General features: G+C 44.7%; 1 protein-coding gene across 6 annotated transcripts in view; it reads left to right on the top strand.

Moving 5' to 3' along the window:
* Positions 1-15,597, top strand: part of EML5 (EMAP like 5) — a 153,488-nt gene that overhangs the window by 126,888 nt on the left and 11,003 nt on the right. For 5 of the 6 annotated variants that reach the window (XM_066276913.1, XM_066276916.1, XM_066276912.1 and 2 more), the window contains 4 exons: positions 4,547-4,567; positions 10,692-10,865; positions 12,076-12,284; positions 14,936-15,093. In XM_066276913.1, coding sequence (XP_066133010.1) covers positions 4,547-4,567; positions 10,692-10,865; positions 12,076-12,284; positions 14,936-15,093 — 562 coding nt within the window. The remainder of the gene's footprint in view (positions 1-4,546; positions 4,568-10,691; positions 10,866-12,075; positions 12,285-14,935; positions 15,094-15,597) is intronic. The other variant, XM_066276918.1, reaches the window with a different exon arrangement.

Consider the following 15,597-nt stretch of genomic DNA (forward strand, 5'->3'; position numbering starts at 1 on the left):
TCTCTATCCCTTCCCTCTCTTGCTAAAAAAAAAAAAGAAAAGAAAAAGCTATTTCATGGTGGTTGAAATAGTTGGCTTTAGTCCTTTAGCAGAAATCATTGATCAGCAAAGAGGTAGTAGCACATAAAGCAGAAAGGAAGAATTTGAGGAGGGCAAAGTAAACAAGGGAGCCAAGAAATAACTAGACCGAGGGGCAGAGCCTCTGCTTCCACAGGGACAAGCTGGCGAGGGCGAGAAGCCAGGTCTGTTCCGTGCAGTGAATCCTTTCTGCCTTTTTCTTCTCTTGGAATTGATCTAATTTGCCATTTTGAAATCATCACCTGTACTGCTGTCTAGAACTCTATAGAACTATCAACTTGAATGAAGACCATAGCTCTACAGCAACATGCTGAGAGCAGGCGGCTCTGTTTCGGACCTGCCTCCCCGTCAGTGATCACTGTGAATACCTAGACTGTCAGTCAATGGCCACAACTCTGGGATAGGTTTAAACATGGTTGAAATCCTGGGGTGTGTTGGCTCTCAGTGGGCCTCCATTGCTAAAACAGCTTTCCAGGTGCCCTTTTCTGCTCAATAAGATAACTTAAGCTTTTAATATCTTCATTTTCATACAAATACTAAATTGATCAGCTAGGTGTGTATTTTCTGGGCTGCTCAGTCCTACAGCTGTGCCACAGAGACCCTTGTAGTCTCCCTTTCTGTAATGTTTTCTACTTTTTAAAGTAAGTAGACCAATATTTCACCTGTTATATACAAAATAGTCTAATCTTTAACTATAAATACGTAGGTCTAACCTCTTTTCCTGCTAAGCTTTTTGAAACTGAGTTTTATTTTTACCCTGCATGAGGAATGAGACCATGTTAGCACCATTTTGGTCACTAAAACACCTAGTTCGGCCTGTTGGCATACACTTATTATTGTTTTTTATTGCTCAGTTAATTTTTATTGAGTAGATTCATTTATTCAACAAATTTATTGAGCAACTACCATGTGCAAGGTATTGTTCTAGGTTCTGGGGATAGAAGCAACTTAACAAAAAAACCCCAATCTTTTTCATGGAGTTCCCATTCTGGGAATACAGTTAGTTCTAGACGGTGTGGCTCCTTCCCTTCCCCACTCGCCCTCATCAGCAGCTCTAATACAGCAGTGCTGTGGGTTTCTCTTTTGCTTAAGAAATGTGGTCACACATTAATCTCTTATGGAACCTGGCTCTTTTTCACTTCTTTACTTTTATTATTTTTTTAAAAATTAAGATATAGTTGCCACATAACACCGATTCAGTTTCAGGCGTACAACATAATGATTTGATACTTGTACTCTTCTGAAAGGCGACACTGTGGGGGATGTGGAGTGGCTAGTTACCTCCCCTCTCTCCTTCCAAGTCAGAGTCCGGCGGGAACCGGCAGCCGCTGCCTTGACCCACTCGCCCCGCCCACCGAACAGATAACAGCCTCTGTGCTCTGACTCACTGAGTGTAAGGCAGTCAGGAGCGGGCCAGAGACGGAGGGACTCACTGAGTGTAAGGCAGTCCGGAGCGGGCCAGAGACGGAGGGACTCACTGAGTGTAAGGCAGTCCGGAGCGGGCCAGAGACGCTCGGACTCACTGAGTGTAAGGCAGTCAGGAGCGGACCAGAGACGGAGGGACTCACTGAGTGTAAGGCAGTCAGGAGCGGACCAGAGACGGAGGGACTCACTGAGTGTAAGGCAGTCCGGAGCGGACCAGAGACGCTCGGACTCACTGAGTGTAAGGCAGTCAGGAGCGGACCAGAGACGGAGGGACCTTTTCTTTTCTTTCTGAGCCTAAAGAGACTCAGATCAGTAGTCCCTTTGCCTGCTCAGCTTGTTTAATACCCACAAAGCACAGGGCACTGTCTAAAATGTTTATGGTTCTCTTTGTTAAAAATCATTCTGGTGCCTGACCTGTGGTGGCACAGTGGGATAAAGCGTCAACCTGGAACACTGAGGTTGCCGGTTCGAAACCTTGGGCTTGCCTGGTCAAGGCACATATGGGAGTTGATGCTTCCTGCTCCTCCCCCTTATCTCTCTCTCTCTCTCTCTCTCTCTCACTCCTCTCTCTCTAAAAATCAATAAAAAAATTTTTTTTTAAATCATGCTGGTCATAGAAGAATTGAAGTATTTGCTTTAGTAGTATTTCACCCTATTACATTCAAACTTTTCTTTTTTTCTTGCCTGGAATCTTAGAATCCCAGGGCCACATATATTGTTTTACCCAGTCTATCATAGATGTCTGAATGTCCTCTATAATATCTCTGATGAAGGGTCCTCTGACGTATGCTTGAACCCCATCATCACTTCATTACGAAGGAAGTAGTGTCGCCCCTCCTTAGGAAGCTCTGTTACGAAGTACTTCTTCATGTAGAACAGAAATCTTTCTAATTGCAGCTCATTGGTCCTCATTCTTGAGGCACCGAGAACAAATAATCTCTTACTCCAGTGATGCTATCTCCAGTTATTTGGAGACAATGAATACATTCTCTGTGAGTCTAACCCAGTGCCTCCCTTTTAGAAGTCCCACTGTAGACATCCTCCAGCTACGCCTCCTAAGACCAAGAGTGTACGAGAGCAGGGGGACCGCTTTCCATGGACTGTGCTTTGGGTTCCTGAAAACCCAGAACTCTCTTTTCAAACTAGGTCCTAAACCTACTGTGGGCCGGCGTGAGCCTCTCCTCCGAGTCCATGCTCCCGAGTCCATGTAGATTGCACAACCGGTGTGAGCACGCTCGAGGGAGGGCCAAGGGCACGTGTGCACTGGGACGGGGGGGAGGGAGTGCTGGTGTGCGGGCTGGAGTACCCCCCGCAGCCTCCAGGGCTCCTGTGGCCGGGGGCAGAGCTGCGGTGGGAACAGACACGCAGGAGAGCTACGACTGTCTCACGCCGCCCCAAGTTCTAAGGAGTTCTAAGTTTGAACCAGGCCTTCAAAGTCATTATGGGGGGTACTTAAGAAGATAAAACTTTTCACTTAATAATTTTATCTTGGCCCTGGCCGGTTGGCTCAGTGGTAGAGCGTTGGCCTGGCGTGCGGAAGTCCTGGGTTCGGTTCCCGGCCAGGGCACGCAGGAGAAGCACCCATCTGCTTCTCCACCCCTCCCCCTCTCCTTCCTCTCTGTCTCTCTCTTCCCCTCCCACAGCCAGGGCTCCATTGGAGCAAAGTTGGCCGGGGCGCTGAGGATGGCTCCATGGCCTCTGCCTCAGGCGCTAGAATGGCTCCAGTTGCAATGAAGCGACGCCCCAGATGAGCAGAGCATCGCCCCTGGTTGGCATGCTGGGTGGATCCTGGTTGGGCGCATGTGGGAGTCTGTTTGACTGCCTCCCTGCTTCTAACTTCGGAAAAATACCAAAAATCACCAAAACATTTATCTTGAGCCTGACCTGTGGTGGCACAGTGGATAAAGCATCAACCTGGACCACTGAGGTCACCAATTTCAAACCCTGGGCTCTCCTGGTCAAGGCACATGTGGGAGTTCTTGCTCCTTCCCCCTTCTCTCTCTCTCTCTCTCCTCTATAAAATGAATTTTTAAAAATCTTAAAAAATAATTTTATCTTGATTGATAACTTGAAAATATTTAGGCCTGTGATGTGTAGATCTTTATTTATACTTTATCCCGGGCCCTCAGACACTCAGGGACAAACCCGGCTTCCAAAGCAAGCACCTGCGTTCGCAGCCGTCCCTCACGGGCGTAGTCTAAGTCCTCTCACCGTGTGGGGTTGTGAGAGGGGCTCAGCACCACAGTGGTATCTCCCGAGGGGTCTGCCCAGCAGTCGGCCAGTTTTCTCTTCTCTCCGGTTCCACGTCAGGACGCCGTGGGCCCATGTTGTCGATACGTCCCTGAAATCATCATTCCGTAGGGGCGTAATGCTCTGCCCGAGCAGTCATCTGTCCTGAAAAGATTTCTGAATTTTTATACGTTTCTTGCTTGCTGAAGACTGCTGCTTCTAAAATTTTGGTTAATAGGTATTTCCACCCCCAAAAAAACAAGCGTAGGCTTTCCTATTCTCTTTCTTGTCAAGGTTTTACTTATACAAAAAATATTTAGTTTGAAAAAATTAAGAAAGTGGTTAATGTATAGCCTGAATTAGGTTTTTTGTTTGTTTGTTTTTTAGTTCAATGGTCACCTTACCATCGTTTCTCTCAGAAGGTTTAGGTCTAAGCCTTCCTTTCAGGGAGAGATGCATTATACCCTTAAAGGGTCTGTTACCAGTTCATTCTGCAAACCAGAATGAGGGTCAGATCAGTTTCAGTGTTATCATTATATTTAAAGTTGTTAAATTTTTATGCAACCTATTAACTACAAAGAAAATAAACTATTGATCTAAAGTTTGAAAGGTCATAAATAATTTTAATAGGTATGTATAATTGAAATTATTGTCTTCACTTACAGTTGATTCTATTTCATTTAAATTTATTATGTGTATGACACTTTATTAAATTATTTTAAATTATTACTATTTTATAATTGCGTTTTTATAAATTATTTCAGTATTTATGTTATTTATGGATAATTATTTTTCTGCTCCTTTTCCACTCTAGGTGATGCGGCAGACATGTCAGGTAAGGAAAACTTAGCATTTCTGTTTTAGTTACAGTGTTTGGTAATGATAGTCCAAATTTTCATAGTGTAATGAGATATTTGAATGTATTTCTGATTTTTAAAAATAAAGAATACATCATTTTAATGTCATGGTTTTGAGCCCAATCCACAAAAATAATAATAATAATAATTAAAAATAATAATATAGTTTGGCTTATTTAGTGTGCCCCGCATTGGGTAAGCCCAATACATGTATGACCTATTTAGTCATCACAAGAATTATTCTTTTTTTTTTTTTTGTATTTTTCTGAATCTGGAAACGGGGAGGCAGTCAGACAGACTCCCGCATGCGCCCGACTGGGATCCACCCAGCATGCCCACCAGGGGGCAATGCTCTGCCCATTCGGGACGTTGCTGTGTTGCGACCAGAGCCACTCTAGCGCCTGAGGCAGAGGCCATGGAGCCATCCCCAGCACCCAGGCCATCTTTTTGCTCCAATGGAGCCTCGGCTGCGGGAGGGGAAGAGAGAGACAGAGAGGAAGGAGAGAGGGAGGGGTGGAGAAGCAGATAGGCACTTCTCCTGTGTGCCCTGGCCGGGAATTGAACCTGGAACTTCCGCACGTCAGGCCAACGCTCTACCACTGAGCCAACCGGCCAGGGCCAAGAATTCTTTATGGTAGGAATTAACTTGCCAATATCATGCAGCTGATAAAAGTGGAGATGGGTTGAAAACTTAATCTTAAATATGAATCAGTACATTTATTGCCTAAAAATAACATTTAAAAAATTTAGTTTTTGTATACTATCCCAATTATTAAACATATTAGAGCAATAGATTTTTAAGATTTAAGAATAACTCTTCAGCCCTGGCCGGTTGGCTCAGCGGTAGAGCGTCGGCCTAGCGTGTGGAGGACCCGGGTTCGATTCCCGGCCAGGGCACATAGGAGAAGCGCCCATTTGCTTCTCCACCCCTCCGCCGCGCTTTCCTCTCTGTCTCTCTCTTCCCCTCCCGCAGCCAAGGCTCCATTGGAGCCAAGATGGCCCGGGCGCTGGGCATGGCTCTGTGGCCTCTGCCTCAGGCGCTAGAGTGGCTCTGGTCGCAACATGGCGACGCCCAGGATGGGCAGAGCATCGCCCCCTGGGGGGCAGAGCACCGCCCCTGGTGGGCGTGCCGGGTGGATCCCGGTCGGGCGCATGCGGGAGTCTGTCTTACTGTCTCTCCCTGTTTCCAGCTTCAGAAAAATGAAAAAAAAAAAAAAATAAAAATAACTCTTCATTGATTTTGATTGTGGCCTTGTGAATTTAAAAAGCTATTATAGCCTGACCTGTGGTGTCACAGTGGATAAAGCGTCGACCTGGAAATACTGAGGTCGCCAGTTCGAAACCCTGGGCTTGCCTGGTCAAGGCACATATGGGAGTTGATGCTTCCAGCTCCTCCCCCCTTCTCTCTCTCTGTCTCTCTCTCCTCTCTCTCCCCGTCTCTCTCTCCTCTCTAAAAATGGATAAATAAAATTTAAAAAATTAAATAATAAAAGGATTAAAAAACACTATTATATAAGCAATGAGTGTTCATTGTTTTTAGCTGTATGATAACTAGGCTTTTCAACTCAACTTTGTTTACATAATGTAGTAAGCATTAGTAGTTTGATAAGAAAACATTTCCCAGTGATTTGTATCTATTTCCCTGCCTTCTCCTTTTTCGGCATAGAGCGTAATTTTGTGATTTGACTGTTGTTACAAATTTATTCAACACAGTGACAACGTTCTTGCTTTCTTGGTTACACAGGAGAACAGAGGTTGGCAGTCTGCAGCCCTTGGGCTGTTTTTATATAACTCAGGAACTAAGTACAGTTTTTACTAATTTAAATAGTTGGAAAAAATCAAAAGCAGTCTAGAGTTTCACAGGACATGGAAGTTGTGTGAAACGAAATTTCAGTATCCACAGATAAATTTTATCGGACACAGCCCCGCCCACTAAGTCACGTGCTGCTTGCGGCAGCTCTGCTCCAGCGGCAGCGCTGAGTGAGCAGAGACCGGAACTTTCCGGGGTGCAGTGCTGCACACAGGCGGCAGGGGGCAGTCACTACCTGAGGGTGTGAGTGCTGTGTGCACCGCAGTACCGCATTGTGTTTGCTTTTCAACCATGTGAAGGAAAGGAAAGTGGACTTGGAATGTCGTACTTTTAAGTCACAGTGAAGGGTGGATTATATTGTTATCAAATCAGATGGTAAAACATTGTATTTATTATGCAAGGATACTATAGCTGTGCTAAAAGAACATATGTCACGTTTTCTCATTCAACTTTATCAGGATAGTCTCAGCTCAAAGGAAAACAAAATTAGAAAAATTAGAAAATTCAAAACAGAATATCTCATCACAACAGAATTTCTTCACAAAAATAAAAAATAAGATGAGGCTACAACCAAAGTGAGTTTCTGAATGGCTCATTTGTTAGCCACTCAAGAGAAGCTGTTTACTGACCATAAGTTAATTAAGTCATGTTTGATTGGAGCAAACGTGTCCAGAGAAAATAGTTATTTTAGACTGTCAGCTGTTTAGCAAAAACCCTTGTTAAAGGAGTTGGAAATGCTAGGAACAAAATCAATAATCAATTAAAAGCAAGACAAATAGGAAAATGATTTTGAATGGTTTCTGTTGGCCCTTGATAGGTTGACAAATGTTTCCATTTGTTCATTTGAGGAATCAGTGCCAACTTTGAAGTGACTGAAGAGTTAGCCACTGTTAGTCTCCATTAACAATGAAGAAAGATAATATTTTCAAAGAAGTTAAGAAAACATTGCCTGACCTGTGGTGGCGCAGTGGATGAAGTGTCGACCTGGAAATGCTGAGGTCGCCGGTTCGAAACCCTGGGCTTGCCTGGTCAAGGCACATATGGGAGTTGATGCTTCCAGCTCCTCCCCCTTCTCTTTCTTTGTCTCTCCTCTCTCTCTCCCTCTCCTCTCTAAAATGAATAAATAAAAAATTTAAAAAAAAAAAAAAAAAAAAAAAGAAAACATTAATTCAGTACATAAGCAAAATCTGCTAAGAAGCATTGCAGCCCATGGTGGTAGAAAGTGTGTGTGTGGGGGAGCTGGAGCAGACAAAGGGAGGAGTGGCTTAGTTTACAAAGCTTGTGCAGTTTAAGGTATTTAAAGCCTGTGGTGGCTCTGGCCTGTTGGCTCAGCGGTAGAGCATCGGCCCAGCCCAGGGGTCCCCAAACTAGCGGCCCTCTGAGGCCATTTATCTGGCCCCCGCCACACTTCCGGAAGGGGCACCTCTTTCATTGGTGGTCAGTGAGAGGAGCACATTGACCATCTCATTAGCCAAAAGCAGGCCCATAGTTCCTATTGAAATACTGGTCAGTTTGTTGATTTAAATTTACTTGTTCTTTATTTTCAATATTGTATTTGTTCCCATTTTGGTTTTTTACTTTAAAATAAGATATGTGCAGTGTGCATAGGGATTTGTTCATAGTTTTTTTTATAGTCCGGCCCTCCAATGGTCTGAGGGACAGTGAACTGGCCCCCTGTGTAAAAAGTTTGGGGACCCCTGGCCTAGCCTGTGGAGGTCCAGAGTTTGATTCCTGGTCAGGGCACACAGGAGAAGCACCCATCTGCTTCTCCCCCCTCTCCCCTCTCTTTTCTATCTCTCTCTCTTCCCCTCCCGTAGCCAAGGCTCCATTGGAGCAAAGTTGGTCCGGGCGCTGAGGATGGCTCTGTGGCCTCTGCCTCAGGTGCTAGAATGGCTCCAGCCGCAACACAGCAATGTCCCAGATGGGCAGAGCGTCGCCCCCTGGCGGGCGTGCCGGGTGGATCCCGGTTGGGCGCATGCGGGAGTCTATCGGACTGTCTCTCCCCGTTTCTAGCTTCAGAAAAATGCAAAAAAAAAAAAAAAATTAGAGACAAAAATAACAGGACTGATGTTTCTGGAAAATCCATTGTCTAATCTCATGTAGGCAGATACAGTAAATGAATTACCCGGAGGTGCTTTATGTAAACATAAGAATGTTTTTATATTATAGAAGACATATGTAATATTCATCACTAGCAAAAAGGTAGAATAATCTATCCATATATATTTGGTTTAAATTTGAACCACCTACCATTCCTATTGGTATTAAGTTACAGTCCCATATCCTTTACTTTTACTGAGTGAGGAACACTCAAATTTTAGTCCAGTACTTAAAATATTGTCAGTTTTCCACACATAATTTTATGTTTATTTTCATGTATATAGTTTTGACTTTTTACATAAAGTTGCATAAATCTTACACCAACTGTAATTGAAAAAGTTTAAAGAATAATGAAAAAATTAAGTGGCAAAAATCTTTGAACAATTTCTATTTAATAATAGTAAAATTAAACCCCTGTTTAATAGTTTGTAACTACTTTCTTTGGGGAACTTCAGACTTCAGTTATTGTGGTATATAATATAAATTGTAGATGGTATATAATATAGTCTAAATTTATCAGAATATTTTCTTTAGAGACCAAAATCTTTTTCTGCACCAAATGGTGTTAAGGCAGCTTGTCTTACTTAACAGTTTTCTATTTTTGAAATACATTATTTGTAGCAGATTTATAATTTAAAGCAAATACGAGTTAGTATTTTGATTATTTTACTAAGCACGTATGTTCTGAGACTGAATTAGCTGCTGAATTCACTTCTCTGTTCTTTTGAGGGTGTAATTCATTTTAAAAGGACACTACAGAGCCCTGGCCGGTTGGCTCAGTGGTAGGGCGTCGGCCTGGCGTGCAGAAGTCCCGGGTTCGATTCCCGACCAGGGCACACAGGAGAAGCGCCCATCTGCTTCTCCACCCCTCCCCCTCTCCTTCCTCTCTGTCTCTCTCTTCCCCTCCCGCAGCGAGGCTCCATTGGAGCAAAGATGGCCCGGGCGATGGGGATGGCTCCTTGGCCTCTGCCCCAGGCGCTAGAGTGGCTCTGGTTGCGACAGAGTGACACCCCGGAGGGGCAGAGCATCGCCCCCTGGTGGGTGTGCTGGGTGGATCCCGGTCGGGCGCATGCGGGAGTCTGTCTGACTGTCTCTCCCCGTTTCCAGCTTCAGAAAAATACAAAAATAAATAAATAAATAAATAAATAAATAAATAAGGACACTACAGAGCTATGATTTTTAAACTTAGAAAATACAGAGACCTGGGGAAAATTTCTAAGCAGTAGAAACTGGCTCCACAAGATGAATAACAACAAATTTAATTTTTTTTTTTTTTTGTATTTTTCTGAAGCTGGAAACGGGGAGAGACAGTCAGACAGACTCCCGCATGCGCCAGACCGGGATCCACCTGGCACGCCCACCAGGGGCGATGCTCTGCCCTTCCAGGGCATCGCTCTGCTGTGACCAGAGCCATTCTAGCGCCTGGGGCAGAGGCCAAGCAGCCATCCCCAGCGCCCGGGCCATCTTTGCTCCAATGGAGCCTCAGCTGCAGGAGGGGAAGAGAGAGACAGAGGAAAGGGGGGGGGGGGGTGGAGAAGCAAATGGGTGCTTCTCCTATGTGCCCTGGCCGGGAATCAAACCCGGGTCCCCCACACACCAGGCCGACGCTCTACCGCTGAGCCAACCGGCCAGGGCCCAACAAATTTAAATTTTTTAAAAAGATCAGTTTTATATAAAGTGACCTGGACTTAGTTAGCATTTTAGCAGATCTTTGCACAGTGTACAGATTTCTTCAGAGATCTCTGTGGTCTCCTTCCTGACGCTCTCCTCAGACGGTGTTTGCTTTTCATCTCTCCTTAGGCAGCCTGAGTGCTGAGCATACCCGTATTTACCTGTGTAATATGTGTGCATTTCTCCACATAATTATATAAAGATTGAACGTGTTTCTAAAACATGCATTAATTTTGAGGCGTTGTTCTAGATGGCGGTTATCTAATTTGCTATCTAAATGCTGTTTTCTCAGAAGTACAACTTGGACTAGAGACTGAAGAAGTATTCTGTAGTTTTTTCCTTTCCTCCCTCCTCCCTCTTCTTTCTCTGTACCTAGAACTAGTGATGACCTTCTGCAGGAAGCACACCGTCTCTCTTGGGTACACATTTCTCCACGTGTCAGAGCTGCGTGTGGCTCCGCTTCAGCAATGGAGACATTTGTGAGAAGCGTGTGACCACTTTTGCATCTTGTCTCTCTTTAGCTACCGCTCCTTCTATCCACATCTGGGACGCGATGAACAAGCAGACCCTCTCCGTCCTGAGGTGCTCCCACTCCAAGGGCGTGTGCTCCGTGAGCTTCAGTGCCACCGGCAGGTTCTTGCTGTCCGTGGGGCTGGACCCCGAGCACACTGTCACCATCTGGAGATGGCAGGAAGGTAGGAGTCTTGTGTGCGTGTGATTTTTTAAAAGGAAGCATACTATGGTCATGTGAATTCCCTATTTAGTATAGTATTTGCCGTAACTTGGTGACGCCTTACACTATCCACAGTGCTCAGCTGGTGGCCCTGTGGGTCCGTCCCACTGTGAATACCCAGGGAAACGCCGAGCGCGCCAGACATTAACAGATGAGTCATTAATAGTAGAAGTGACTTGCCGTTCTTGCCTTCCAGTAAGAAACTATGTACATAAGTGTCTTGCTAATTATTATTTTATTGGTTATGGGATCTTCATCAAGAATGGAAGTGGGTCCTGGCCAGGCAGCTCAGTTGGGTAGAGCATCTTACTGAAATGCCAAGGTTATGGGTTTGATCCCCGGTCAGGGCACATACAAGAATCAGTTATTTAATGCCGAAGAAAAGGAACAGCAATCGATGTGTCTCTCTCTTCATTCCTCTAAAATCAATAGATTGAAAGAAAAAAAAAAGAATGGAATTGAAGTATATTGTAAGTGATAACGGAAGAAGAATCATGTAATATTACTTAGTATACTTCTGACAAAACTCAGATACATAGCTACTAGAAAAAGTGAAAGTTATAGAGCTATATAGAAAAAAATAAGACATGGTTTTCTAATCTAAAATGCCCCTCAATTCACAACAGCAGTCCTGTAGCTGACCAATTAAAAGGTTGCTGGATAGATGCTCATGGGACAGAAGAACAAACAACTTCCAATTTTAATAAGTCTTTATATACCAAAATTAAATGAAAATGTCCCTTCAGTCAGTGGGTTTTGACCTTTTTACACTTGGAGACTGGTGAAAATAGAATTATTTTGCAGACCACTAAGGCAGAAATCACCTGAGCTTAAGCGATTTCAGCTAAGATCATTGGGTCTGTAATCCTCATACATCGGGGTGGTTAACTCTTTCATGGACCAGCAGGAAATTTCTGGAGGACAAGAGGTTGAAAAGCACTGCCTTGAATGATAACGAAGCTCCCCGTAGAGACGTCAGTTGCAGAAGTATGTACAAAGGACCCCTCTCCACAAGTCACTGTGTGTCATCTGGTTGCTAGGTAGTCATACAAGGAACACACTCTCTTTTTTTATAAGCACTTGCTTTTTGAACTGTGTATTTTAACCGTTTGATCCTATAAAAATTAGTTCCTAAATCAACCTGTGCAATTTTGTTCTGTCTTTGTTATCAGGTGCCAAAATTGCCAGCAAAGCTGGTCACAGCCAACGCATTTTTGTGGCAGAATTCCGGCCGGATTCAGACTCCCAGTTTGTCTCGGTGGGAGTAAAACACGTGAAGTTCTGGACGCTGGCAGGGAGGGCCCTTCTGAGCAAGAAGGGGCTGCTGAGCCCCCTGGATGACGCCCGGATGCAGACCATGCTGGCTGTCGCCTTTGGGGCCGTAGGTCTCTCAGAATGCGTGTGGCGTGTGGTAGTGTACTCGGAACTACCTAAACTGGATTACTTGGCATTTTCTTGCCTTAGATAAGTCACACTAATGCAGTATATGTGGCACTGTAACCCACGAGTCATTCCATGTGTCCTGGCCGTGCATATATTTCATATTTCAATATCTGACACTTTCAGAAATCAGGGAGTGGGAAAAGGAAATTAACAAGGAAGGATTATAATGAAATACTTGAATCCCTGGGCTCTTGTCATTCTAGAAAGCTTTCGTTACTTTTGTATTTGTCACTCTAAATCTCCTAGGTCCTAAGAATTTGTCAGAATAAAAGATAAATCAAGAAATGTAATTTTCTTTTTTTCTTTTTAATGTTTGTTTTATTGATTTGAGAGAGAGGAAGAGGGAGAGAGAGACAAGGAACATCGACCTGTTCCTGGATGTGCCCTGACCGGGTATCGCACCGGCAACCTCTGTACTTCCGGATGATGCTCTACCCACTGAGCCATCTGACCAGGGCAAGAAATGTAGTGTTTAAAAGGTTGTACTTGGGTTTAAGATTCCTTTTGCTTTCTATCATCTAATCACATAGCTGGAAGTGTTCTTGGCCATTGTCTCATTCAGGGACAAGAGCACAACTCCTGGTCTTAATAGAAAGTGTGCAAGGCCCTGGCCGGGTGGGCCAGTGGATGAAGCATCGTCCTGGTGCTCCGAGGTCTCAGGCTCAGTCCCCAGCAGGGCACCTATGAGAAACTGCCAGTGAGGACACGACTAAATGGAAGTGGAACAAGTTGATGCTTCTCTCTCTCTCTCCCTCTCCTTTCCTCTTTCAGTCAGTGGAAAAACTTAAAAAAGAAAAAAGTATTCAAGAGACACTTTCTACCCTGCCCCCACCCCCCGGGACTGTTTACAGCCCACACCTCTCTCATCCCCGTCCTGCCAGCCGGCTCCCGGAAGCCTGGGTGCGTCAGAAACCTGGTTTCCTTCCCAGAGTGCTTATGTGGGTGTAAACTTGAAGGAAGAAAATGATCACTTTAGAACCTTTAACCCTTTGAGGAGTGAGTTTTTTCATGCTAGTTGACCCCTGGGAGTTTTTTTTTTTCAAACAATGAAATTAGTTACAGTTTTATTAACCTAAAATGTTTGTTTGATAATCAATTTATGGAAACAAGAAGAACATACATTTGCCTTTTTTTAATTTTGCCTCACACATTTTTAAAATAAAAATTTTTGTTAAAATCATCTTCTGGATGGTCAGGAGGCACGAGGACGTACGTACATGAACGTTTGTACTACTCAGAGGGTTAAGCACACTTACGTTTTTGAGAAAAAGATCATTGAAAATGTTGACCGTGCCATGTCAGACTTCGCTGGAATCTTTTGGGGATTCTTAATATAAGAACAGGAACTCCTGCCCGGAAGGAAACCCCACACATTCAGATGCCTCGGGTGTGTAACTTGCCCACATAGGTGAACTTTCTCCACATATAAAACTCCTTATGTCAATTGTCCATTCCCAGTAGAAAATTAAACTTGAAGATTAGAATGTGAGGCATACTTGAGTTTTATATTTGAAGGGACAGTGCAGTCAATGAGAAAGTTTCGTTACATCGCAGGGAGGGTCTTTTGTTCAGTTGAAGCACTTTGAAGCCCTGTGCTAGGCATTACGGAAACAGCAGGAGAGAGAGAAAGAAAACACTGCTGGTTCCACTTGGACTGTTGACATCCTGACTGCAGATAAGGCATGCATTAATGATGCTCCTAGATGACAAATAACTTATTCAAATATGAGCTGGAGAGCAAGTATAAACCCTGAAGAATTTGCAGTCACATTAAGTTGTAGAGAAGTTAAACATACAAACTGGTATTCTCAGTAAGAGTAAATTAAAGAAATATATCAGTTTGTTTCTGTGATCATTCATTCAGTTTTATTTTGCTCCTGGTTTCTTCTATGTTTTGGGTAAAAATAGCGCCCGACACAACATGTGACCTACGGTCCCCACGGAGGGGTCACCGTTCTCCAAGGGACCTAACGCATATGTGATAAACTTTGGGTACTTTATCAAGTTTATCATATTTTGGATTGATTGCAGAAGGGCATTAACTTTTGATATCTTGATTTTAAGAAATGGCAGGTGTTAACTGCGTTTTTAACTTCAATGAGTTAGTGAAATCTGAAAAACGACTTTGCTATAGGTAGTTTTACTTTATGTGACAAAAGCAAACCTAACAGAAAGTTATCTCACTTCCTAGTTTTATTATTTTCTCATTCTGTGACTGTGGCCTTTACATTACTCTCAGGCAGGGGCAGGGAAGCCACCCCAGGGGACAATATGAACGAGAAGTACAGCATTCTGTAGTCGGAAGAGACCTTAGAGGCCGAACTCCCTGGTTGGTCAGGAACAGGCAGATCGCAGAGAGGGTCAAGCCTTGCCCGAGGCTCTGCCAGCTAATAAGTGCTGGACCTGGCCAAGGGAAGCGCCCGGACAGAACCGAGCGTCGTGGTGCGGGTCAGACGGCGAGGCCGCCGTCCTCCCGCCGTGCCCCGTGCCTGTGTCCACGGTGAGCTAGGCGCACACTGACTAGAGAATTGCATCTGTTTGAACTCTATTGGAACTTTTGATGAGTTTATCTTCCCCGCTCCTTTTCAGAATAACTTGACGTTTACAGGTACCGTCAGTGGAGATGTCTGTGTGTGGAAAGATCACGTGTTGTGTAGGATGGTGGCCAGAGCGCACAACGGGCCCGTGTTTGCCATGTACACCACCCTGCGGGACGGACTGATCGTGACCGGCGGCAAGGAGAGGCCGTGAGTCCCCTTTATTCCCCGGCCGCCTGCGTGCGTGCGTGTGTGCGCATCGCGGTCTGCGCGGGGCTCGCCATTCGTCTGGCTGTGTCTAGGCTACGTGGACCCTCTCTGACTCTCCTCATAGATGCTGCCCCTCTCAGCGCCTACTCTGTGCCTCCTTGTAGGTTCCTGTTTCTGATCTCAGATAGCCTTGTAGATAAATAACAGCTGGGGTGGTGATTTTTCTGAGCTATGGATAGATAGTTATTCTGAAAGTTAAGAATTGATTTTCCTGCCTGATCAGGTGGTGGCGCAGTGGATAGAGGATTGGGCAGGTTCGAAACCCTGAGGTTGCCGGTTTGAGCGCGGGCTCATCCAGCTTGAGTGTGAGGTCATAGACATGATCCCATGGTCGCCAGCTTGAGCCCAAAGGTCGCTGGCTTGAAGCCCAAGGTGGTCTTCAAGGTGGCTTGAGCCCAAAGGTCGCTGGCTTGAAGCCCAAGGTGGTCTTCAAGGTGGCTTGAG

Source organism: Saccopteryx bilineata, chromosome 4 (genome assembly GCF_036850765.1).
Source record: "Saccopteryx bilineata isolate mSacBil1 chromosome 4, mSacBil1_pri_phased_curated, whole genome shotgun sequence".
Lineage (NCBI taxonomy): Eukaryota > Metazoa > Chordata > Mammalia > Chiroptera > Emballonuridae > Saccopteryx > Saccopteryx bilineata.